Source organism: Salmo salar, chromosome 27, assembly GCF_965601325.2.
Source record: "Salmo salar chromosome 27, fSalSal1, whole genome shotgun sequence".
Classification (NCBI taxonomy): Eukaryota; Metazoa; Chordata; class Actinopteri; order Salmoniformes; family Salmonidae; genus Salmo; species Salmo salar.
This window is the reverse complement of record NC_138317.1, coordinates 36,836,891-36,861,670: the sequence shown is the minus strand read 5'-3', so window position 1 is coordinate 36,861,670 and position 24,780 is coordinate 36,836,891. Positions and strand designations below refer to the sequence as shown.

The 24,780-nt window shown below is 47.2% G+C and overlaps 1 protein-coding gene across 2 annotated transcripts in view; it reads left to right on the top strand.

Annotated features, from left to right (window-relative positions):
- The window catches only part of LOC106588997 (CUB and sushi domain-containing protein 3), a 347,202-nt gene that overhangs the window by 252,363 nt on the left and 70,059 nt on the right, over window positions 1-24,780 (top strand). For both annotated transcript variants that reach the window (XM_045709277.2, XM_014178612.3), the window contains exons 44-49: window positions 630-824; window positions 3,138-3,311; window positions 4,204-4,377; window positions 13,272-13,445; window positions 14,694-14,879; window positions 16,476-16,649. In XM_045709277.2, the coding sequence (XP_045565233.2) occupies window positions 630-824; window positions 3,138-3,311; window positions 4,204-4,377; window positions 13,272-13,445; window positions 14,694-14,879; window positions 16,476-16,649 (1,077 nt within the window). The remainder of the gene's footprint in view (window positions 1-629; window positions 825-3,137; window positions 3,312-4,203; window positions 4,378-13,271; window positions 13,446-14,693; window positions 14,880-16,475; window positions 16,650-24,780) is intronic.

Genomic DNA, 24,780 nt, shown 5'->3' with positions numbered 1-24,780 from the left:
AGTGGGGGGGGGGGGGGGGTGTAGGAGGGCATTTGTGCGCGCTGCCCAGGTAGCTAACGTTAGGCTAGGAGGTTAGTCCAGCAGCTGGGACAGGTGAGGCAGGGGCAGAGAGTATATTTGTGTGTATGCGTGACTGTAATTGTGAGTGTGTATGTATGTGTGTTTGTGCGTTCACCTCACAGCTCCCATGAGGTCAATTACTTCCCTATTAAAATAAGTTCCCCCCTCGAAGGCAATCCCTCACTTATTCATTAGTCTGTATTTTGCCAAAACATGAAGTTATTTCCCGTTAAGATGGCTGTTTAAAATGCCTGGCTGCCTCACAAAGCAGTGCAAATGGAGGTCAACAGTTAACACAGAAAATAATACAATAGTAATGGAGAACTGTGTGGGAAGAAATCAGAGGTTATGCCAATTATCTTCTGACAGTAAGTCGCTCTGGATAATAACAATAAATAACTGTGTGTGCGCATGCACGCGTGTGTGACTGTGCCTGTGAACCTGCGTGCGTGCGTGCGTGCGTGCGTGTGTGTGTGTGTGTGTGTGTGTGTGTGTGTGTGTGTGTGTGTGTGTGTGTGTGTGTGTGTGTGTGTGTGTGTGTGTGTGTGTGGTGTGTGTGTGTGTGACAGTGGTGGTGTGTCCAAGCATCGGCTCCTTCTCTCTGGAACACGGGAGGTGGAGGATCGTGAACGGCTCCCACTATGAGTACAGGACCAAGATTATCTTCAACTGTGACCCGGGCTACTACCGCCTAGGCCCCGCCCACATCCAGTGCACGGCCAACGGCGTGTGGAGTTGGAGGAATGAAAGGCCTCACTGCCAGAGTGAGTAAAGGGCGGAGAATAATTTATATTTTTACCTGGGACTTTTTACACCATCTCCATGTCAGAAGCATGTTGTGTTTATGCTGTGTGCCTAAGGCGTATTGCATGTCTATGTAATGATTAGCAATTTGACTCAGCAAATGGGACTTTACACATGAAGCATGTTGTGTTAAGTTTGCTTCATTTTGCTACAGTCTGCCCTAGGGAGTGTTGAATGTTTGTCCAACCTTGAGCAGAATCCTAAGATTGATATGTGATATTTTGACCCCAAATAGTCAATAATGAGACAGATAGGTGAGATAGAGACGTCTTTGAAATGTTAATTAAAAGTAGTATCAGGAGCAGGTGTGCTTGGATGTGGATGTGGGAGGATAGTGAATGCACTAGACTTGACCACATAGATTTTTATGGTTTCAATTTTCCCAAAACAGAAATAAACAAACAGAATCCCCAGGCCACCTCCAACCTCCCTTTACCTCCTCTCCTCTCCCTTTACCTCTCTCCTCTCCATTTACCACTTCTCTCCATTTACCTCCTCTCCTCTCCCTTTACCACTTCTCCTCTTCCTTTACCTCCTCTCCTCTCCCTTTACCTCTTCTCCTCTTTCTTTACCAACTCTCCTCTCCCTTTTCCAACTCTCCTCTCCCTTTACCTCCTCTCCCTTTACCTCCTCTCCCTTTACCTCCTCTCCCTTTACCAACTCTCCTCTCCCTTTACCTCCTCTCCCTTTACCAACTCTCCGCTCCCTTTACCACTTCTCTGCTCCCTTTACCTTCTCTCCTCTCCCTTTACCTCCTCTCCCTTTTCCTCCTCTCCTCTCCCTTTACCTCCTCTCCTCTCCCTTTACCTCCTCTCCCTTTACCTCCTCTCCTCTCCCTTTACCAACTCTCCTCTTCCTTAACCTCTCCCTTTATCACTTCTCCTCTCCCTTTACCTCTTTCCTCTCCCTTTACCAACGTTCCTCTCCCTTTACCACTTATCCTCTCCCTTTACCTCCTCTCCCTTTACCAACTCTCCGCTCCCTTTACCACTTCTCTGCTCCCTTTACCTTCTCTCCTCTCCCTTTACCTCCTCTCCCTTTTCCTCCTCTCCTCTCCCTTTACCAACTCTCCTCTTCCTTAACCTCTCCCTTTATCACTTCTCCTCTCCCTTTACCTCTTTCCTCTCCCTTTACCAACGTTCCTCTCCCTTTACCACTTATCCTCTCCCTTTACCTCCTCTCCCTTTACCAACTTTCCTCTCCCTTTACCACTTCTCCTCTCCCTTTACCTCCTCTCCCTTTACCTCCTCTCCTCTCCCTTGACCAACTCTCCTCTTCCTTTACCTCCTCTCCCTTTATCACTTCTCCTCTCCCTTTACCTCCTCTCCCTTAATCACTTCTCCTCTCCCTTTACCTCCTCTCCTCTCCCTTTACCTCTCTCCTCTCCCTTTACCAACTCTCCTCTTCCTTTACCTCCTCTCCCTTTATCATTTCTCCTCTCCCTTTACCTCCTCTCCTCTCCCTTTACCACTTCTCCTCTCCCTTTACCTCCTCTCCTCTCCCTTTACCTCCTCTCCTCTTCCTTTACCTCCTCTCCCTTTATCACTTCTCCTCTCCCTTTACCTCCTCTCCCTTAATCACTTCTCCTCTCCCTTTACCTCCTCTCCTCTCCCTTTACCTCTCTCCTCTCCCTTTACCAACTCTCCTCTTCCTTTACCTCCTCTCCCTTTATCATTTCTCCTCTCCCTTTACCTCCTCTCCTCTCCCTTTACCACTTCTCCTCTCCCTTTACCTCCTCTCCTCTCCCTTTACCTCCTATCCCTTTACGTCCTCTCCCTTTACCTCCACTCTCGTCTCCCTTTACCTCCTCTCCTCTCTCCTCTCCCTTTACCTCCTCTCCCCACCCTTTACCTCCACTCCACTCTTCCTCTCTTCTCTCCCTTCTCCTCTCCTGTCCCTCCTCCCTTCCCTTCTCCTCCTCTCCGCTCCATCCTCTCCTCTCTCCTCTCCTCTCTGTACCTCCTCTCTCCTCTCCCCTACCTTGTCTCCTCTCCTGTTCCAAGGATCCCAAAAACCAAATAATATGACTCACCTTCACTTACAAATACCACAGAAACAGTTGACAGATCAATTAAAACTTGGCAAAAATAGCTTCGATTGAATTACCATTTGAACAGTAAGGGATCAGCCTGTGTCTTATTTATTAACCAAGAATACAAAGAATTGTTATACTCAACTCTGAGAGTGGTTTGAGACAATATCTCTCATATGTTTGTTTATGCCATTGGTTTGTGAGCTGGGAGATGATGTCTCTGTTATTGTCTGTGTCACAGTCATTTCCTGTGGAGACCTCCCTGGCCCGCCCAATGGGAAGAAGATTGGTACACAGATGACCTTCGGGGCGACCGCCATCTTCATGTGTGACGCAGGGTTCATGCTGGTGGGCTCTACCGTGAGAGAATGTCTCCCCTCTGGACTGTGGAGTGGGCAGGAGACGCGCTGCTTGGGTAAAACAACCTATTTCTTCCCCACATCTCTGTTCTCTGTCTTTGTGTGAAACAACCAAATCATTCTCCAGACTCTGAGAGAATGTTAAGATTATTTAGAACGAAGAACCATTCCCCACATTGTGTTGTCTGTCTGTGAAATGTAGGCTACAGTATCTACAGCTCTAACAATGTTTTTGTTGTTGTAGAGTTATTTTAAGTCTCCCCCTCTAAGGAACATCTTTCTAATGTGTTAAAATAGCTTTACAGTCTAACTTTTCTGTCTGCTGATGCCAAGTCTGTGGAAGCAGGGACAACTGTCTATTTTGGGCTTCCATCTTTTCTCTGACACACGTCTGTGGACTAAAAATATCTCTGCGACCTGACTGTTTAAATTAGCATCTCAATACTGTACTCTGTCTGTAACCTTCACAGAACAGCACTGTACAGTACATTACAAGACTTCTCTTTATCCCTCTTCCCCCTAACTCTCCCATCTCTCTCCCCTTCTCTCTCCTCCTCTCTCTTTCTCTCTCTCTCAATTCAATTTCAATTCAATTCAATTCAAGGGGCTTTATTGGCATGGGAAACATATGTTAACATTGCCAAAGCAAGTGAAATAGATAATAAACCAAAGTGAAATGAACAGTACAAATTAACAGTAAACATAACATTGGCTCTCTCTCTCTGACTCTCTCTTTCGCTCTCTCTCTCTCTCCCTGATTCTCTTTCGCCTTCGCTCCCTCTCTCCCTCTCTCTCTCCATCTCTCTTTATCTCCCACTCTCTCTCTCTCTCTCTCTCTCTCTCCCTCTCTATCTGTCTCTTATCTCTCTATCTCTCTCCCCGCTTTCTCTTCTCTTGCTCTCTCTCTCCTCTCCCTCCTCTAACTATTGCTTTTGTGTTCCTCTCCAGCGGGCCACTGTGGTATTCCGGAGACCATAGTGAACGGCCAGGTGATCGGGGAGAACTTTGGCTACAGAGAGACGGTAGTGTACCAGTGCATCCCAGGCTTCCGCCTCATCGGCTCCTCGGTGCGGATCTGCCTGCAGGACCACAACTGGTCTGGACAGCTGCCTTCCTGCGTGTGTGAGTAGTCTCGCTCTCTCTGACACACTCACATTTTTATTGACTTGGCCAAAGCTTTTGATACGGTAGACCATTCCATTCTTGTGGGCCGGCTAAGGAGTATTGGGGTCTCTGAGGGGTCTTCGGCCTGGTTTGCTAACTAACTCTCGCAAGGAGTGCAGTGTATAAAGTCAGAACATCTGCTGTCTCAGCCACTGCCTGTCACCAAGGGTGTACCCCAACGCTCGATCCTAGGCCCCATGCTCTTCTCAATTTACATCAACAACATAGCTCAGTAGGAAGCTCTCTCATCCATTTATATGCAGATACAGTCTTATACTCAGCTGGCCCGTCCCCAGATTTTGTGTTAAAAGCTCTACAACAAAGCTTTCTTAGTGTCCAACAAGCTTTCTATGCCCTTAACCTTGTTCTGAACACCTCCAACACAAAGGTCATGTGGTTTGGTAAGAAGAATGCCCCTCTCCCCACAGGTGTGATTACTACCTCTGAGGGTTTAGCGCTTGAGATACAAGTACTTGGGAGTATGGCTAGAAGGTACACTGTCTTTCTCTTAGCACATATCAAAGCTGCAATCTAAAGTTAAATCTAGACGTGGTTTCCTCTGTCGTAATCGCTCCTCTTTCACCCCAGCTGCCAAACTGACCCTGATTCAGAGACATCATTTAATTGTCTTAAGTCTCTCTTTATGTGTTGTTGTGGTGTCTCTCTTGTCGTGATGTGTGTGTTGTCCTATATTTTTATTTTACATTTTTAATCCCAGCTCCCATCCCCGTAGGTGGCCTTTTGCCTTCTAATAGGCCATCATTGTAAATAAGAATTTGGAAACCATGTGTTTAATGTATTTGATATCATTCCAGTTATTCCACTCCAGCCATTACCACAAGCATGTCCTCCCCAATTAAGGTGCCACCAACTTCCTGTGCTTGATTCATTTTTTGTGGTTCATGATTTTTCATAACAACACAGTTGAGGAAAAAAAATAGTCTCTATATATTCTCCCACAAATGTAATGTTAAACAGAGTAGAGTCTTCTTCACACCTCTGCAAACACTTCTGGGTGAGCGTCAGCTCAGACTTTTTTCTAAGGACACAGTTGACTAATAACACTGCTTTAGAATGCAAAGGGTAGAAGGGAGTCACCACGCTGCGTAATTATGCCGTCTCCAGGCTAACGAGTCGAGTAGCACTCCCGAGCGCCCCCTGCAGTTCACAAAGACCCTGACATATACAACCTTCTCTTCCTTCTCTCTGCGCTCACACACAAGGAGCCTTCCCTATTTGCCCGTTTTTACTGTAACTGAAAAGAACATGTAGAATGATGACGCAGCGTGCACTTTTACAGACAGTTATTTGTCTTGTTGTGTTTTATAGCGTTACTAATCTAGATGGAATGATGCAAGCGGTAGTTGTCATAGAAGGTATTAGTCATATAGGGTTGGTGGACAGACTGCTTGTGATAGTCTACAGTATCTTAAAATAGATACATCTTCCAAGTTTGCCTGAGGAAACTGCTCTTTCTCCATTTAATGCAGCGAGGCAATAGTGGTGTGTGTGAAAGACAGGCAATGCAAATCCCCTGTTTCCTGCGATCTGGAGATAAACAGACAGAACGCAGCACCGCTGTACTGTTGGCGCGGACCTGAAGGTGATCACTCTGGGGTGACGTTTTCCCTAGGTACAGATCTAGGATCAGCTTCCCTCCCAAATTTGTTAACCATTAGTGGGGAAAATGCTAAACTGACCCAAGATCAGTGTCTAGGGGCAACTTCACTCTATTCCGTGTCACCTTTACCACGTCACAGCCCTGGCACACCTTTACCACGTCACAGCCCTGGCACACCTTTACCACGTCACAGCCCTGGCACACCTTTACCACGTCACAGCCCTGGCACACCTTTACCACGTCACAGCCCTGGCACACCTTTACCACGTCACAGCCCTGGCACACCTTTACCACGTCACAGCCCTGGCACACCTTTACCACGTCACAGCCCTGGCACACCTTTACCACGTCACAGCCCTGGCACACCTTTACCACGTCACAGCCCTGGCACACTTTTACCACGTCACAGCCCTGGCACATGTCTAGGCTTTATTATTATTATTAATATTATTATTAATATTATTAACTATATGGTTAGAACAATATTTCTATATTCTGTTATCAAATTATAGTGTCTGAAACAATATGTTTCCTATAGGCTATAAGCAAACCGTTTGTTGTCTGATAACGTTGTCTCTCCGGCAGTAATCGTGGTGATGATGCCCAGTGTTTTTATAAAGACAATATGCTGTGTAAAGCTAGCAGCAATTTAAACAGAAATAGCTACTGGAGATATGAGCAGGCCAGGGCCGTTTAACTTTGTCTCCTACTGAAATGGTAGTGAACCGTATCTCCTCAACTGGCTCTCACAAAGACTAGGCCTCTGGCTCACTGATCAACCATGGAGCTAGGCCAACACTTCTTCATGGAAAATAGGATTTTATTTCACCCCTTGGGTGTGTGGGGGGATAGGGTGTGTGTGTGTGTGTGTGTGTGTGTGTGTGTGTGTGTGTGTGTGTGTGTGTGTGTGTGTGTGTGTGTGTGTGTGTGTGTGTGTGTGTGTGTGTGTGTGTGTGTGTGTGTGTGTGTGTGTGTGTGTGTGTGTGTGTGTGTGTGTGTGTGTGTGTGTGTATGCGTGTGTGTGTATGCGTGTGTGTGTGTGTATGCGTGTGTGTGTGTGTATGCGTGTGTGTGCCTGTGCCACCACATTCACGTGCATGTATTTGAGGTTGAGATCAGCTATTTTAATGTGCAATGATGTGGTTTTAAATTCTGGTTATAGACAGTGCTCAAATGAAGGGGAAATTGCTTCTTTGCAAAGAGAGACAAATTGCATCTGTAATTATGCAAATGCAGTTGTTTGTGAGAACATGGGAAAGAGAGGGAGGGGGGAGGGAGAGAGCGAGAGAGAGCGAGAAAGGGAGAGAGCAGCGGCGAATGGCAATGAGGAATGTGTGGACCCGCCAGGGTTGAGAAGGAGAAAAACAAGACTGAAGTGAGGAATCACTTTCTACAGACATTGAGACCTGTTCAGGTTCTCCCTCACAGGCTTAGTGGGACAGAGAACCCAGAAACGGACTGGCCATAATGCCAGTTTGGGCAAATGCCAGATACGCTGGTCCATCTTTAGCCCAGTGGGCCAGTCTAAGTTGTTTCTTCTCCATCTTTAGCCCTGTTGGCCAGTCTAAAACGTCAGTGCAGACAAAGACAGATGTGGCTTGCTGCTTCAACTTCAATGTCAACTTTGACAGTGGTTATATCCTCCTTATCGTGTGATGCCTACAGCATTGAAACAGTGAAAAATATTAAAGCATAAACATTTATTTTCTCTGACGATTCACGTCACTAAAAGGCCACATGACTTTGAAAATGTAACATTGTTATATCAAGTTCATTAGAAAAAATGTTTTTTGACATTGTCTGCAGTAGGGTAGAGAAGAAGTGCCTGGAGTGGGATACAGGTCAGTAGTTAACTGTGGTGGACTAGCTGTGACTGAGGTGGCTGGAGGACAGAGGCCAGAGGAAAGGATTACTCTCAATTCCCCAAAATGGAGAAGAGGAGGTGGAAGTAATGCTCTGTGTCTGCTCTGTGTCTGCTCTGTGTCTGCTCTGTGTCTGCTCTGTGTCTGCTCTGTGTCTGCTCTGTGTCTGCTCTGTGTCAGCTCTATGTCTGCTCTGTGTCAGCTCTATGTCTGCTCTGTGTCTGCTCTGTGTCTGCTCTGTGTCTGCTCTGTGTCAGCTCTGTGTCAGCTCTGTGTCAGCTCTGTGTCTGCTCTGTGTCTGCTCTGTGTCTGCTCTGTGTCTGCTCTGTGTCAGCTCTGTGTCAGCTCTGTGTCTGCTCTGTGTCTGCCTGTTTGTTCCTACACATGTCAAAACATTAATTGAAAAAAAAGCACAGTGGGTCTGGGTTTTTTGCGTGGTGACACACATACACACAGATACTCACACCCCTGCTGTTACCTACACACTTTAAATATCAGCAGCTTTCTAGGGCACACACACTTGGAGTTAGGGCCTTCACACCTTAACACTGACTTCCAGACCAGCACACAATCACTCACCCATTGGCTCAGGGACCCCGTTTGTGATATTAAATTCAACAGGGATCAAATCAAATTTTATTTGTTACATGCTTCGTAAACAACAGGTGTAGACTAACAGTGAAATGCTTACTTACAGGCCCTTCCCAACAATGCAGAGAGAAAGAAAACAGAGAATAATACAAAAGTAAAACACGTAATAATAAACCCACAATGAGTAACGATAACTTGGCTACATACACGGGGTACCAGTACTGAGTCAATGTGCAGGGGTATGGGGTAATTGAGGTAGATATGTACATATACCTATGAATAAAGTGACTAGGCATCAGGGTAGACAATAAACAGTAGAAGCAGCGTGTACTGTATGTAATGACTTAAAAGAAGTTTGTGCAAAAAGGGTCAATGCAGATAGTCCGGGTAGTTATTTGATGAACTATTTAGCTAACTATTTAGCAGTCTTATGGCTTGGGGATAGAAACTGTTCAGGGTCCTGTTGGTTCCAGACTTGGTGCATCGATATTGCTTACCTTGCGGTAGTCTACCGCATGCTCTGGGTACGTGTCCTGGTAATCCGTCTGGCCCTGCGGTCTTGTGAATGTTAAAGGACGGTCTTACTCACATTGGCTAAGGAGAGCGTTATCAGCGATGTTCATCTGGAACAGCTGGTGCTCTCCTGCATGGTTCAGTGTTGCTTGCCTCGAAGCGAGCATAGAAGGCATATAGCTCATATGGTAGGCACACGTCAGTGGGCAGCTCACGGCTGGTTTTCCCTTTGTAATCTGTGATACTTTGCATGCCCTGCTACATCCAACGAGCGTCAGAGCCAGCGTAGTAGGATTCGATCTTAGTCCTGTATTGACGCTTTGCTTGTTTGATGGCTCGTCAGAGGGCGTTATTAATGAAGCTTGTGGCTGATGTGGTAAACTCCTCAACCAAACTTTACAGTTGGCACTGTGCATTTGGGCAGGTAGCGTTCTCCTGGCATTCGCCAAACCCAGATTCTTTCGTCGTCCTGCCAGATGGTGAAGCGTGAGTCATCACACCGGAGAACGCATTTCCACTGCTCCAAATTCCAATGGAAGTGAGTGTGACACCACTCCAGCCGACGTTTATCATTGAGCATGGTGATCTTAGGCTTGTGTGCTGCTGCTCTGCCATGGAAACCCATTTTATGAAGCTCCCAACGAACAGTTATTGTGCTGACGTTGCTTCCAGAGGCAGTTTGGAACTCAGTAGTGAGTGTTGCAACCGAGGACAGACGATTTTTACACGTTACGCGGTTCAGCACACGGCGGTCCTGTTCTGTGAGCTTGTGTCTTCTACCATGTCGTGGCTATGCCCTTGTTGCTCCTAGACATTTCCACTCCACAATAACAGCATTTACAGTTGACCGGGGCAGCTCTAGCAGGGCAGAAATATGACAAATTGATTTGTTGGAAAGGTGGCATCCTATGACGGTTCCACGTTGAAAGTCACTGAGCTCTTCAGTAAAGCCATTCTACTGCCAATATTTGTCTGTGGAGATTGCATGACAGTGTGCTCGATTTTATATACCTGTCAGCAACGGGTGTGACTGAAATAGCTAAATCCACTTTGAAGGGGTGTCCACATACATTTGTATATATAGTGTATTTCAGTCTGTGCTAGCAAAACAGTTCCGAAACAGCTCCTCATAACTTGAGTAAGATTTTTTTTTTAAAGCATAAAAGGAGTTTTACAATGACTTCGGCAGTGGATGGCCGGACGAACCAAGTCTCGGGCTCTGGGACACCTTTTGGCATCAGAGAGAAAATGTTGCCGTTTTCAAGCTACTTTCCTGCAATTCTACATATTTTGTCTTGGGGCAGATATATTTTTTGTTGTTGCGGCATAAAGCTAATATTCTACACATTTCTCCATGAGACGTAGAGATTTTTTTTATCACAGTGCATTTATGTATAACAAAAAACACAAGTTTTTTTTTCTCAATTTAACCTAATTGAACAAATTCTTATTTACAATGACGGCCTACCCCTGCCAACCCCGGATGACGATGGGCCGATTGTGCACCACCCTATGGGACTCCCAATCACAGCCGGATGTGATTCAGCCTGGATTTGAACCAGGGACTAGAGTGACACCTCTTGCATTGAGATGCAGTGCCTCAGACCCTGCGCCACTCGGGAGCCCATTATTTAGTTGAAAAATGTATCATTGGTGGAGTACTGTGGATACCAATATCCCTGTGAGCCTCCCAGGCTCATGTTGCCCAGGGTTAAGAACATAAATGGTAGATGAATAATATTACATTGTATTGTAGTACCATCTATACCAAGGATCATCAACTAGATTCAGCCACAGGACGATTTTATTGAGTGGATGGTCAGGGCGCCAGAACATAATTACAAATAATTTGTGGACCGCAAATTGACCGCAAGAAGCCCAAACAGATATATTTTACTAAAACTTAAAAATGTCAAACCTTGCTTACATTTGTATACGATCACATACAGGTACACTGTGTCATTCTATTATGCGTGGGAATACTTTGGAACAGATATACACAATGTAAATCACTTGGAGCTGATTTGCTGGTGTCCCTACTGGGCTGCCAGTTGGGAAACCTTGCTCTAAACTTATTCCATGAATCCCTTGGCCAAAATGTGTTAAATCTGTTGATGTTAGTAATATTGATATTTTTTTTAAATATGTAATGTAAAAAATGATATAATAATAATAATAATAATACATCTTTTGAGATCTGGCTGTGGACCCCCTGCAGTACCATCCCAGTTTGAGGATACCTGGCCTAACACACTGACTTCCAGACCAGTACACAATCACTCACCCATACTTAGCCCACTCACCCATACTTATCCCCTCTTACTCCATTTGCACACACTGTATATAGATTTTCTATTGTGTTATTGTCTGTACTTTTGTTTATCCCATGTGTAACTCTGTGTTGTTTTTTGTCGCACTGCTTTGCTTTATCTTGGCCAGGTCGCAGTTGTAACTGAGAACTTGTTCTCAGCTGGCCTACCTGGTTAAATAAAGGTGAAATAAAAATACATTTAAAAAACAATCTCTCTCTCTCTCTCCCTCTCCCTCCATCTTGTCTCTCTCCCTCACTGACTCAGTCTGGTCCATTATCTAATTTCATAAGTCCCAGACAGTCTCCCTCTCACTGATCCCACAAAGTCCCATAATGTCAGGCTTACAGTATCCCTCCTAGTATCATGTCCCCATGGCCCCATATATTAGGCCCCAGAACCACCAGTTTCTCCCCTCCCAGGACCCATGCCTCCCAGGCGGACAGAGAAACGCCTCCCAGAGCTGGAGAGAGGATATATAATCAGTTACACAGTATGCTCAGCCATCACTTCTGCATCGCTCAGCAAATGCCTGCAATTGAGCACAACTAATGTGGTTTGCGCCATTGGCGTGAAAATGGCCGCCATCCATTGGATTAGCCATTCGGGTGAGCTGACAGATGGCCAATGAGTTTAGACCAGTGGGACCTGATGGAGAATGACACTCTTCAGGGCAGTGGTCTACGAAGCGGCAATACGACAGTCCTTCGCCATTAGTCCTCCTGAATATCAGTTTGAGAGGTGATTGAGACCATAGAAATAGAATGAGACACTCAAAATGGCCGCCAGTCCATCCATTGTATGGCATTATTGACTTGAACGGGGACGCCGCTTCTATTCATTGTAGTTCTGTAATTGAGACATTCTGTCTGAACTGTTGATAGTCTAGCCCCTAGCCTATTGATAACAAAGCCCCGCAGCCATATCACAGTAAGTGAATGTGGGGCTGTGTTCAAGCTCCACTGGTTTATTTTTGGCTTAAATTCCATGTTCAAGGTCCAGCTATGCTTTAAAAGCTCAATAGGCGTGTTTTTGCAGTGAACAAATGAGCACCCGGTGGATTATTACCTACACTGAACAAAAATATAAACTGAGGAGTATTTCTGTCTGTAATAAAGCCCTTTTGTGGGGAAAAACTCATTCTGATTGGCTGGGCCTGGCTCCCCAGTGGGTGGGGCTGGCTGCCAAGTGGGTGGGCCTATGCCTTTTAAGGCCCATCCATGGCTGCCCCCCTACCCAGTCGTGAAATCCATAGATTAGGGCCTCATTTATTTATTTTAATTGACTGATTTCCTTATATGAACTGTAACTCAGTAAAATCTTTTAAATTGTTGCATGTTGCGTTTATATTTTTGTTCTGTATAAGTCAAAAGTTAGCCTTATCCGTTATCAATTACATATGAATGTTACCCTTTTATACGGCACATCACATACAGTATGATTCAATATGGAATCTCAATATTACCTATACTTTTATACGATACATCACATACAGTATGATTCAATATGGAATCTCAATATTACCTATACTTTTATACGATACATCACATACAGTATGATTCAATATGGAATCTCAATATTACCTATACTTTTATACGATACATCACATACAGTATGAATCAATATGGAATCTCAATATTACCTATACTTTTATACGATACATCACATACAGTATGAATCAATATGGAATCTCAATATTACCTATACTTTTATACGATACATCACATACAGTATGAATCAATATGGAATCTCAATATTACCTATACTTTTATACGATACATCACATACAGTATGAATCAATATGGAATCTCAATATTACCTATACTTTTATACGATACATCACATACAGTATGAATCAATATGGAATCTCAATATTACCTATACTTTTATACGATACATCACATACAGTATGAATCAATATGGAATCTCAATGTCAATATCTCTCTCTCCCCCCAGCTATCAGCTGTGGACACCCAGGAAGCCCCATCTACGGGCGGGCCATCGGTAACGGCTTCAACCTGAACGACGTGGTGAGCTTCTCCTGCAACATGGGCTATGTGATGGAGGGGCCCTCGAGGGCCCAGTGCCAGGCCACGCGCCAGTGGAGCCAGCCACCACCAACGTGTAAAGGTGGGGAAAAAAGTTAAGTCTTCTATTCACACGGAGTAAGCTTGCTCGTTCCGCCTGACCACTGCAGTGCACTCTGGGTAAAATGGGGAGGAAGGAGGAGGGGGTCATCATGGCTTGTAGTGGGATTGTAACCAATCAGCATGACAATGGCCTCTGTGTAGGGTGAATGGGGACATTTGGTTGCTCTGTGTTTCTGTCTGTTATGTGGTTGTTGTGAGTTAGGGTCATAGGCTAGGACGGCCTTTTGAACGTCATTGGATATGATTGTGGTGGTCTCATAGGCTAGGACGGCGTCTTGAACGTCATTGGATATGATTGTGGTGGTCTCATAGGCTAGGACGGCGTCTTGAACGTCATTGGATATGATTGTGGTGGTATCATAGGCTAGGACGGACTCTTGAACGTCATTGGATATGATTGTGGTGGTATCATAGGCTAGGACGGCCTCTTGAACATCATTGGATATGATTGTGGTGGTATCATAGGCTAGAAAAGTAACACAATGTTAACTGATGTCCTGGAATAAAATAAAATAACAATTTTAAGCACAGGCCATTGTCTCCTCTAGTTCATACTGCTTTGATAATGTTAGCAAAATATCAACAAGTGAAAATAATATGACATCATTAGAACTATGTCTTAATCAATTGACTTGATGGAGCTTGTGTAGAAGCTTTTAGCAATAAATTAGTTGCAAAAATAATATATATATACAAACAGAACCAGTCAAAAGTTTGGACACACCTACTCATTCAAGGGTTTTCCTTTATTTTTTACTATTTTCTACATTGTAGAATAATAGTGAAGACATCAAAACTATGAAATAACACATATGGAATCATGTAGTAACCAAAAAGGTGTTAAACAAATCAAAATATATTTTAGATTTGAGATTCTTCAAAGTAGCCACCCTTTGCCTTGATGACAGCTTTGCACACTCTTGGCATTCTCTCAACCAGCTTCACCTGGAATGCTTTTCCAACAGTCTTGAAGGAGTTCCCAAATATGCTATATGCTGAGGTCTTGTTGGCTGCCTTCCTTCACTCTGTTGTCAATAGTGTGAATCATGGATTGAGATCAATGGAAGATTATCACAGAAAGGCAGTTTCATATCAGCATTTTGCCCTATATGAGTGACTGCAGAGGGTTAGGCGTGTCCTCCTAGGTGTTAGAATGAATTTATCCCTTACATGTTTCCGCCAAATAACACATGCTTGTCTATTTCCCCCTCCCTGTCTTCCTCTTCAGTGGTCAACTGCTCCGATCCTGGGATCCCAGCCAACTCCATCAGACAGAGTAAGATAGAACACGGCAACTTCACCTTTGGAACTGTGGTGTTCTACGATTGCAACCCAGGTTTCTACCTGTTCGGTTCTCCGGTTCTCACCTGTCAACCCACGGGACAGTGGGACAAGCCTCTACCTGAGTGTATTGGTGAGTCTGTTGTCACTGTATATGGTCAAAAGAGACTCAGCGATCTGCACACTGCTACTTATACTCATATGTGGTATATTGGAGAAGTTTTGACGGTTGAAAACATTGTCACCGATAAAGCACATTGGGAGCATACTGCTGATTGCAGTGTGCGGAGTCTCTTTTTACCATTCACTGAACTTATTTTGATATCCAGCACCTGCTCAAAAACATTGGTGGTATTTATCTACTGTCATCTGTTCCTATAATTTGTTGTCACTGTCTCACAGACTGTCTCTTTCCCGGAGAGAGACTGCCGACTTAGCAACTTGGCACTTGTGGCTAATTAGCATATTATTCCTTTAATTGAGGCTGAATGAGTTGCTTGACCCCCCGCAGCTTAAGATCAGTGTTCTAATTGAGGGACAGGTGGAACAGCGCTGTGGATATTACACTAATTAGGGATGCCAGGTTGGCAGCTGATCCTTCTGTTTTATGGTGTGTACCTGCAACATTCTCCTCTAAAACAAGTCGCACCAGGGACCTGCTGTACTGGCAACTTGGCATGTCTAAATGCTTGGCTTCAAGGCTTCCTACTGGCTGTCTCAGAGTTCTAAACACAACCTGGGCTTCCTACTGGTTGAGGGGCACGTAGTGTGCTCCAATCAGTTCTCTCCTTTGAAGTTTGAACCCAATCTCAACCTTATTGAACATGATGTGTCGCCTACTGTTTTATCTTAAACCTGACCATAAATTAGCTTTCTTTGTCCCTATCAGTTTGGTGTTCCTGTTGCCATGTGTTTTAAAAGGGACAGAAGACCTTGGACAGGATTAATCAATGTGCTATTTTCTCCTCAATGCCTAGTTCCCTGTTTGATCCACCTGCTGCAACATTGGCACTGTGTCCAAAATGTTCTTCTCATTTAGACACACCTCATCCTGTCCGTTGCTTCACCACGTTAACATTTTATCGGCCAGGAGCTGACAAGAAGGGAGAAAGTTTAAAGTAAACTTGCTGATTGTAGCACATTGTAGGGTGAATATTTGAAGAAAGAAGTTGATAATTTACAACATTAAAAAGGAAATTGAGAATTATTACAAAGGGTGAGGATGGTACCATCTACTTTGGATCGTTACCATTTTGTACTTAAGTGCTAATACTGTATTTGGATTGTGGTGGAGCTAGTACACTGGTCTTATTCTATGAGCAGGGGTACAGTAGGGGGTACAGTACATTTTGGACAGTACCTGGACCCAGATCAAATCAAGTCCTGGTCTATAAAGCACTTTTAATCTGTGTCTGGGAAATGTAGCCCATAGGTTGTATTATCTGAATTAGTTTTGAAAGCAGTAAAGTAGTTTGTATGATACAGTATCCTCCCTCATTGAGACGTAGGCCAGAACAGTGTTTACTTTACTGCTAACATACTGGACAGGCTACATCCCAAATGCCACTCTATTCCCTATGGGGCCTGGCCAAAAGTAGTGAATAGGTTGCCATTTGGGATGCAGCCATAGTGTGTGGCCTCAATCCTGTAGAGACAACACCTTCCACTATGTTAGACCTGTCAGTACTCTGAACTGACGGCATCCATTGTGTGTGTTTCTCTCCTCCAGTGGTGGACTGTGGTCACCCTGGGTGCCCTCCCAACGGCCAACTGAGCGGGGACAAGTTCACCTTCGGCTCCACGGTTCGCTACACCTGCACAGGGGGGCGGCAGCTGAAGGGCGAGTCGGCACGCACCTGCCAGCTTAATGGCCACTGGAGCGTACCCATGCCTTTCTGCTCAGGTGATTTAGGGGGGGTTGTGAGTGGGTGCGGGGGTGTGGTGTTCTGTGAGGTTGGGTGGTTGGGGGGGGGGGGTTGTGAGTGGGTGCGGGGGTGTGGGGTTCTGTGAGGTTGGGTGGTTAGGGGGGGGGTTGTGAGTGGGTGCGGGGGTGTGGTATTCTGTGAAGTTGGGTGGGTCGGGGGGTTGTGAGTGGGTGCGGGGGTGTGGTGTTCTGTGAGGTTGGGTGGGTAGGGGGGGGTTGTGAGTGGGTGCGGGGGGGTGGGGTTCTGTGAGGTTGGGTGGGTAGGGGGGGTTGTGAGTGGGTGCGGGGGTGTGGTATTCTGTGAGGTTGGGTGGTTGGGGGGGGGGGTTGTGAGTGGGTGCGGGGGTGTGGTATTCTGTGAGGTTGGGTGGTTGGGGGGGGGGTTGTGAGTGGGTGCGGGGGTGTGGGGTTCTGTGAGGTTGGGTGGTTGGGGGGGGGGGGGTTGTGAGTGGGTGGGGGGGTGTGGTATTCTGTGAGGTTGGGGGGGTTGTGAGTGGGTGCGGTTGTGTATGTGTTGGGGCTCAGGTTGTCCTGAGGGTAGCAAATGGCTAAGTCATCTGCAACGTTACATTATGATCTATAGGAAGGTTGTCATGGTGACCAAGCTCAGATGTTCAAATCTATATTCATCAGATTTTGGTCTTACTTTTGCCCACTGCAAGAGCTAAAAACAGACAGAGACAAATAGAGAGAAGGTCATATCGAGGTCATATCGAGGACTTTTAGATATACCTCCAAAATAGAGAACTAGCTGCTAATAGCGGAGGGGGATTTAAAAGAGGTGGTGGAGCAACACGTTGGTTCCAGCAGAACAGAAGAAACGAGAGGCATCGACTAACGTGTGGGCAGGAGGGTTCACCATCTTCACTCTAGCGTGGGCGCTGCACCTGGGCATTGACGTTACGGCTACAATAGATCACAACTCCCCTGTCTTCACAGTCTAGTCTCTCTCTCTCTGTCTCACTCTCTGTCTCACTCTCTGTCTCTCTCTCTGTCTCTCTCTCTCTCTCTCTCTCTGTGTCTCTCTTGTTGTCTCTCTCTCTCTCATACACACACAGACTTAGTTACTGTGCCTTCCTTACTTCCTTCCTTCATTCCTGAATTACTTCCTTCTGCCCAAAATAAAGCTTTTTTCTCCTTTCTCTTCTTCTTCCCTGTCTTCCACTCAATATGTAAAGTGGCACAATGTGGATTGGATGGAAATCGTTATATGGCTACATTTAAGTAAATATGACAAAGACCCCGTCGAGGATGATGGGAAAATACATTTGTGGCTGAAGTCATTTTTTTCAGCCGGAGAAGGATGTCATTCTCTGGATAATTAGGGCCTCTGTATTCCCTCTCTTGCAGAAGTTGGGGCCTGCATCCAAAATTAAACCCTATTCCCTGTATAGAGCACTACTTTGAACCAAAACATTGGGCTCTGGTCAAAAGTAGTGCAGTATATAGGGAATAGGGTGGCATTTTGAATGCAGTTGGGACAATAAGTCCCAGTAATGGAACTACTCTGTTGGTGGTTGGTGCTTAGTGTTTGCTGTTCCTCTTTATTGCTTATCTACTTTTCACTGCGGCAGACTGAAGAGGAATCCTCTCACCCTCATCTCTCTCTCAATCTATAGAGAGAGAAACAGGTATTCACCTTTAATACAGAAGATCTTGAATCTAAACGAGTTTTAATTGGACATCACAAAAAGTGCAAATTACTGGCACAAGATTTTTTATCCCTGTAGTACATATCTTCCCTTCATAGTTTTCTTTAGTTAAAGACTTGTGGCGCTTGTATACACCCTCCCTCACCCTGTTACACACTGTCTGTAGTTTAAAGACTTTAGCAATGTGTACACCTCCCCTGCCTCACCCTGTCACTGGGCCCTACCTGTCCTTTAACCCATCCTGCCATGGCCTGTCAGTGGGTCCTACCTGTCCTTTAACCCGTCCTGCCATGGCCTGTCAGTGGGTCCTACCTGTCCTTTAACCCATCCTGTCATGGCCTGTCAGTGAGTCCTACCTGTCCTTTAACCCATCCTGCCATGGCCTGTCAGTGGGCCCTACCTGTCCTTTAACCCATCCTGTCATGGCCTGTCAGTGGGCCCTACCTGTCCTTTAACCCATCCTGTCATGGCCTGTCAGTGGGTCCTATCTGTCCTTTAACCCATCCTGTCATGGCCTGTCAGTGGGTCCTATCTGTCCTTTAACCCATCCTGCCATGGCCTGTCAGTGGGCCCTACCTGTCCTTTAACCCATCCTGCCATAGCCTGTCAGTGGGTCCTATCTGTTCTCTAATACCCCAACCTGCCATGGCCTGTCAGTGGGTCCTATCTGTTCTCTAATACCCCAACCTGCCATGGCCTGTCAGTGGGTCCTATCTGCTCTTTAATAACCCATCCTGCCATGGCCTGTCAGTGGGTCCTATCTGTTCTCTAATACCCCAACCTGCCATGGCCTGTCAGTGGGTCCTATCTGCTCTTTAATAACCCATCCTGCCATGGCCTGTCAGTGGGCCCTACCTGTCCTTTAACCCATCCTGTCATGGCCTGTCAGTGGGCCCTACCTGTCCTTTAACCCATCCTGTCATGGCCTGTCAGTGGGCCCTACCTGTCCTTTAACCCATCCTGCCATGGCCTGTCAGTGAGTCCTACCTGTCCTTTAACCCATCCTGTCATGGCCTGTCAGTGAGTCCTACCTGTCCTTTAACCCATCCTGTCATGGCCTGTCAGTGGGTCCTATCTGTTCTTTAATAACCCATCCTGCCATGGCCTGTCAGTGGGTCCTATCTGTTCTTTAATAACCCATCCTGTCATGGCCTGTCAGTGGGTCCTATCTGTTCTTTAATAACCCATCCTGTCATGGCCTGTCAGTGGGTCCTATCTGCTCTTTAATAACCCATCCTGCCATGGCCTGTCAGTGGGCCCTACCTGTCCTTTAACCCATCCTGCCATGGCCTGTCAGTGGGTCCTATCTGTTCTCTAATACCCCAACCTGCCATGGCCTGTCAGTGGGTCCTATCTGTTCTTTAATAACCCATCCTGCCATGGCCTGTCAGTGGGTCCTATCTGTTCTTTAATAACCCATCCTGCCATAGCCTGTCAGTGGGTCCTATCTGTTCTTTAATAACCCATCCTGCCATAGCCTGTCAGTGGGTCCTATCTGTTCTGATCATAGTGTGAAGAGTTCAGCAACATGATAACCACCCTGCCTAATCCTAATGTTTATTCAACATCCATTGGGATCGAATTAACATATTTTTGTTTACAGTGTGTTATTGAGTAGTGTGAAAAGTCTGGCAGTGTGTAAAGTGGGCCTAAAGCTGACTATGCTGCTGAGAGATATGAGAACTCAAGCTGACAATCTCACCTCTTCTACCAGAGTTGTGTGAACGCAGAGAGAGAGAGAGAGAGAGAGAGAGAGAGAGAGAGAGAGAGAGAGAGAGAGAGGCTCGCAGAGGAGACCCGAGAGAGAGGGGCTCGCAGAGGAGACCCGAAAGAGAGACTCCCGCGGAGGAGACGCGAGAGAGAGATTTGTGGTGAAGAGGGGAGAGTAGGAAGAAAAAAGAACTAACAGGTACAAACTAGAGCCGATTTATTTGTACTTCTCCCTCTCTCAACAGCTCCCTCTCTCAACAGCTCTGTAAATCATGGTTAATGCTTTTAGGATCCATTCCAGAAAACAATTCTGTGGCGATAAAGTATACAATGTATCCTCATTTAGTTTTTGTGAGTGTCTCTCTGGGGAAACGTACTATCAAATCAATTTAAATAAATACATGTGTAAAGCACTTCATAAAGTATCAACATGTATATGACAGGACGTTATGACAGTCTAATCACATAATACAGTGTCATTAGCCTATTTCGCTACAATTATTAGTATTATCTGCCATGTGCTGATGACTTAAGTTTTGCATGTGTTAAGTCTTCTAATTAGGCTAAATTACGTGTCTGTCTGTGTTTGGGGGTTTCTCTGTTTTGGGCGCAACCCGTTTTCCACACAGATGATACTTGCTAATTACTTGGGGTGTCGGTGTGCGTTCTTTCTCACTATCTCTCAGTTGCCGGTCTCTCTATACTTCCTCCACTTGTCTCATCTTGCCGGTACGCTAGCACTACTGCAGACTTACTGATGCACAAAGAGCACCTTCACACACACACATATAGACTCACCTGCTCTAGGTCTCCATTAAACCTTCATTAACTGTCCGTGACCAATAAAAGAGCTCCTCCCCAAACCCCTCTGTACAGTGTATGGTGCCTGTTCTCTTCTGAGAGCGCTGACCCAGAAAGAGACAGCCAGGGAGAGAGAAATAGAAAGCCATGAGTTTCAGATGGGAGTATTGCTCTCTCTCTCTCCCTCTCTCTGTCTCTTTCTCGCTCTCTGTCTCTCAATCTCTCTCTCTCCCTTTCTCCCTTTCTCGCTCTTTCTCCCTTTCTCTCTCTCTCGCTCTTTCTCTGTCTCTCTCGCTATCTCTCTGCCTCTCCTCTCTCTCTCTCTCTCTCTCTCTCCCTCTTTCTCTCTCTCTCTCTCTCTGTCTCTCTCTCTCTCTCTCCCTCTTTCTCTCTCTCTCTCTCTCTGTCTCTCTCTCTCTCTCTCCCTCTTCCTCTCTCTCTCTCCTTCTCTCTTTATCTTATGCTATCTCTCTCTGTCTCTCTCGCTATTGCTCTCTTTTTCTCCTCTCTCGCTTTCTTTCTGTCTCTCTCTCTCTTTCTCCCTCTCTCTGTCTCTATCTTTTTCTCTCACATTCTATTGTTCACTTCCCTGAAGCATTAGTATTTCCCTGCCTTCCAGTGAGCTGCAGGATTCTAAGCCCCAGCAACAGAAGCCTTCTTTAGGGAAAAGCTGTAGATCAAGTGAGGACGTGTGTGTGTGTGTGTGTGTGTGTGTGTGTGTGTGTGTGTGTGTGTGTGTGTGTGTGTGTGTGTGTGTGTGTGGTGTGTGTGTGTGTGTGTGTGTGTGTGTGTGTATGTGTATGTGTGTGTGTGTGTGTGTGTGTGTGTGTGCACGCACGTGTGTTGTACAGTACAGTAAATGCTAGGCCCTAACCATGAACCATTATACTGTTAGATCAGTTTACCTCCACAACACCCTCCGCTTCCATAGTTTCTGATGTAACTGCCCTCCTGGGCCAGGGTAACTCCCAGGTTAAACTGATCTAACTGCCCTCCTGGGCCAGGGTAACTCCCAGGGTAAACTGATGTAACTGCCCCCCTGGGCCAGAGTACCTCCCAGGGTAAACTGATGTAACTGCCCTCCTGGGCCAGGGTACCTCCCAGGGTAAACTGATGTAACTGCCCTCCTGGGCCTGGGTAAACTGATATAACTGCCCTCCTGGGCCAGGGTACCTCCCAGGATAAACTGATGTAACTGCCCTCCTGGGCCAGGGTAACTCCCAGGGTAAGGAGTAAGTCATATGGGAGTATTGTTCTACCCCCCACCATCACAACAGCCAGGTTGCTGAAGATCCACTTTGAAGTCTGTCTAGGTACTCAGGACATCAGGAGATGCCTTCAAATCCGGCCACTAGGGGAAACGATGAGTGCTATTACCATCAAGTAGGCTTGTGTTTTGCAAGGGTGTAAACCACGAGCTCTGGCTCCGACGGGTGTGTGTTCAATCCCAGTGACAGGAACTCATTTATTATTGTTTTGTTTCCACCCTATCCCAAACCTTAACCATTAACTTAACCACTAGCTTAACCATTCACTTAACCATTAACTTAACCACTAGCTTAACCATTCACCTAACCATTGACTTAACCACTAGCTTAACCACTAACTTAACCACTAGCTTAACCCCTAACTTAACCATTCGGAGGCACCGGCGATTGCAGCAGTGCAACCCAAGCTGTCCAAAACAGTTTGTTTGTTGAAACGTGGATAAACCATAATGTGGTCAAACGTGGTCAAACTGTAAGGTCTTGTTGGTCACAAGACCATATCCCTCCTCCTAACCAGTGGACAATGGATAAACCGGCAGCAGACCGGTTGCAGGGTGACAGCAAGGCAGCAGACCGGTTGCAGGGTGACAGCAAGGCAGCAGACCGGTTGCAGGGTGACAGCAAGTCAGCAGACCGGTTGCAGGGTGACAGCAAGGCAGCAGACCGGTTGCAGGGTGACAGCACAGACCGGTTGCAGGGTAACAGCAAGGCAGCAGACCGGTTGCAGGGTGACAGCACAGACCGGTTGCAGGGTAACAGCAAGGCAGCAGACCGGTTGCAGGGTGACAGCAAGGCAGCAGACCGGTTGCAGGGTGACAGTAAGGCAGCAGACCGGTTGCAGGGTGACAGCAAGGCAGCAGACCGGTTGCAGGGTGACAGCACAGACCGGTTGCAGGGTAACAGCAAGGCAGCAGACCGGTTGCAGGGTGACAGCACAGACCGGTTGCAGGGTAACAGCAAGGCAGCAGACCGGTTGCAGGGTGACAGCACAGACCGGTTGCAGGGTAACAGCAAGGCAGCAGACCGGTTGCAGGGTGACAGCAAGGCAGCAGACCGGTTGCAGGGTGACAGCACAGACCGGTTGCAGGGTAACAGCAAGGCAGCAGACCGGTTGCAGGGTGACAGCAAGGCAGCAGACCGGTTGCAGGGTAACAACAAGGCAGCAGACCGGTTGCAGGGTGACAGCAAGGCAGCAGACCGGTTGCAGGGTAACAACAAGGCAGCAGACCGGTTGCAGGGTAACAGCAAGGCAGCAGACCGGTTGCAGGGTGACAGCAAGGCAGCAGACCGGTTGCAGGGTGACAGCAAGGCAGCAGACCGGTTGCAGGGTAACAACAAGGCAGCAGACCGGTTGCAGGGTGACAGCAAGGCAGCAGACCGGTTGCAGGGTGACAGCAAGGCAGCAGACCGGTTGCAGGGTGACAGTAAGGCAGCAGACCGGTTGCAGGGTAACAGCAAGGCAGCAGACCGGTTGCAGGGTAACAACAAGGCAGCAGACCGGTTGCAGGGTGACAGCACAGACCGGTTGCAGGGTGACAGCAAGGCAGCAGACCGGTTGCAGGGTGACAGCAAGGCAGCAGACTGGTTGCAGGGTGACAGCACAGACTGGTTGCAGGGTGACAGCAAGGCAGCAGACCGGTTGCAGGGTGACAGCAAGGCAGCAGACCGGTTGCAGGGTGACAGCAAGGCAGCAGACCGGTTGCAGGGTGACAGCACAGACCGGTTGCAGGGTAACAGCAAGGCAGCAGACCGGTTGCAGGGTGACAGCACAGACCGGTTGCAGGGTAACAGCAAGGCAGCAGACCGGTTGCAGGGTGACAGCACAGACCGGTTGCAGGGTAACAGCAAGGCAGCAGACCGGTTGCAGGGTGACAGCAAGGCAGCAGACCGGTTGCAGGGTGACAGCACAGACCGGTTGCAGGGTAACAGCAAGGCAGCAGACCGGTTGCAGGGTGACAGCAAGGCAGCAGACCGGTTGCAGGGTAACAACAAGGCAGCAGACCGGTTGCAGGGTGACAGCAAGGCAGCAGACCGGTTGCAGGGTGACAGCAAGGCAGCAGACCGGTTGCAGGGTGACAGCAAGGCAGCAGACCGGTTGCAGGGTGACAGCACAGACCGGTTGCAGGGTAACAACAAGGCAGCAGACCGGTTGCAGGGTAACAACAAGGCAGCAGACCGGTTGCAGGGTGACAGCAAGGCAGCAGACCGGTTGCAGGGTGACAGTAAGGCAGCAGACCGGTTGCAGGGTAACAGCAAGGCAGCAGACCGGTTGCAGGGTGACAGCAAGGCAGCAGACCGGTTGCAGGGTGACAGCACAGACCGGTTGCAGGGTAACAGCAAGGCAGCAGACCGGTTGCAGGGTGACAGCACAGACCGGTTGCAGGGTAACAGCAAGGCAGCAGACCGGTTGCAGGGTGACAGCACAGACCGGTTGCAGGGTAACAGCAAGGCAGCAGACCGGTTGCAGGGTGACAGCAAGGCAGCAGACCGGTTGCAGGGTGACAGCACAGACCGGTTGCAGGGTAACAGCAAGGCAGCAGACCGGTTGCAGGGTGACAGCAAGGCAGCAGACCGGTTGCAGGGTAACAACAAGGCAGCAGACCGGTTGCAGGGTGACAGCAAGGCAGCAGACCGGTTGCAGGGTGACAGCAAGGCAGCAGACCGGTTGCAGGGTGACAG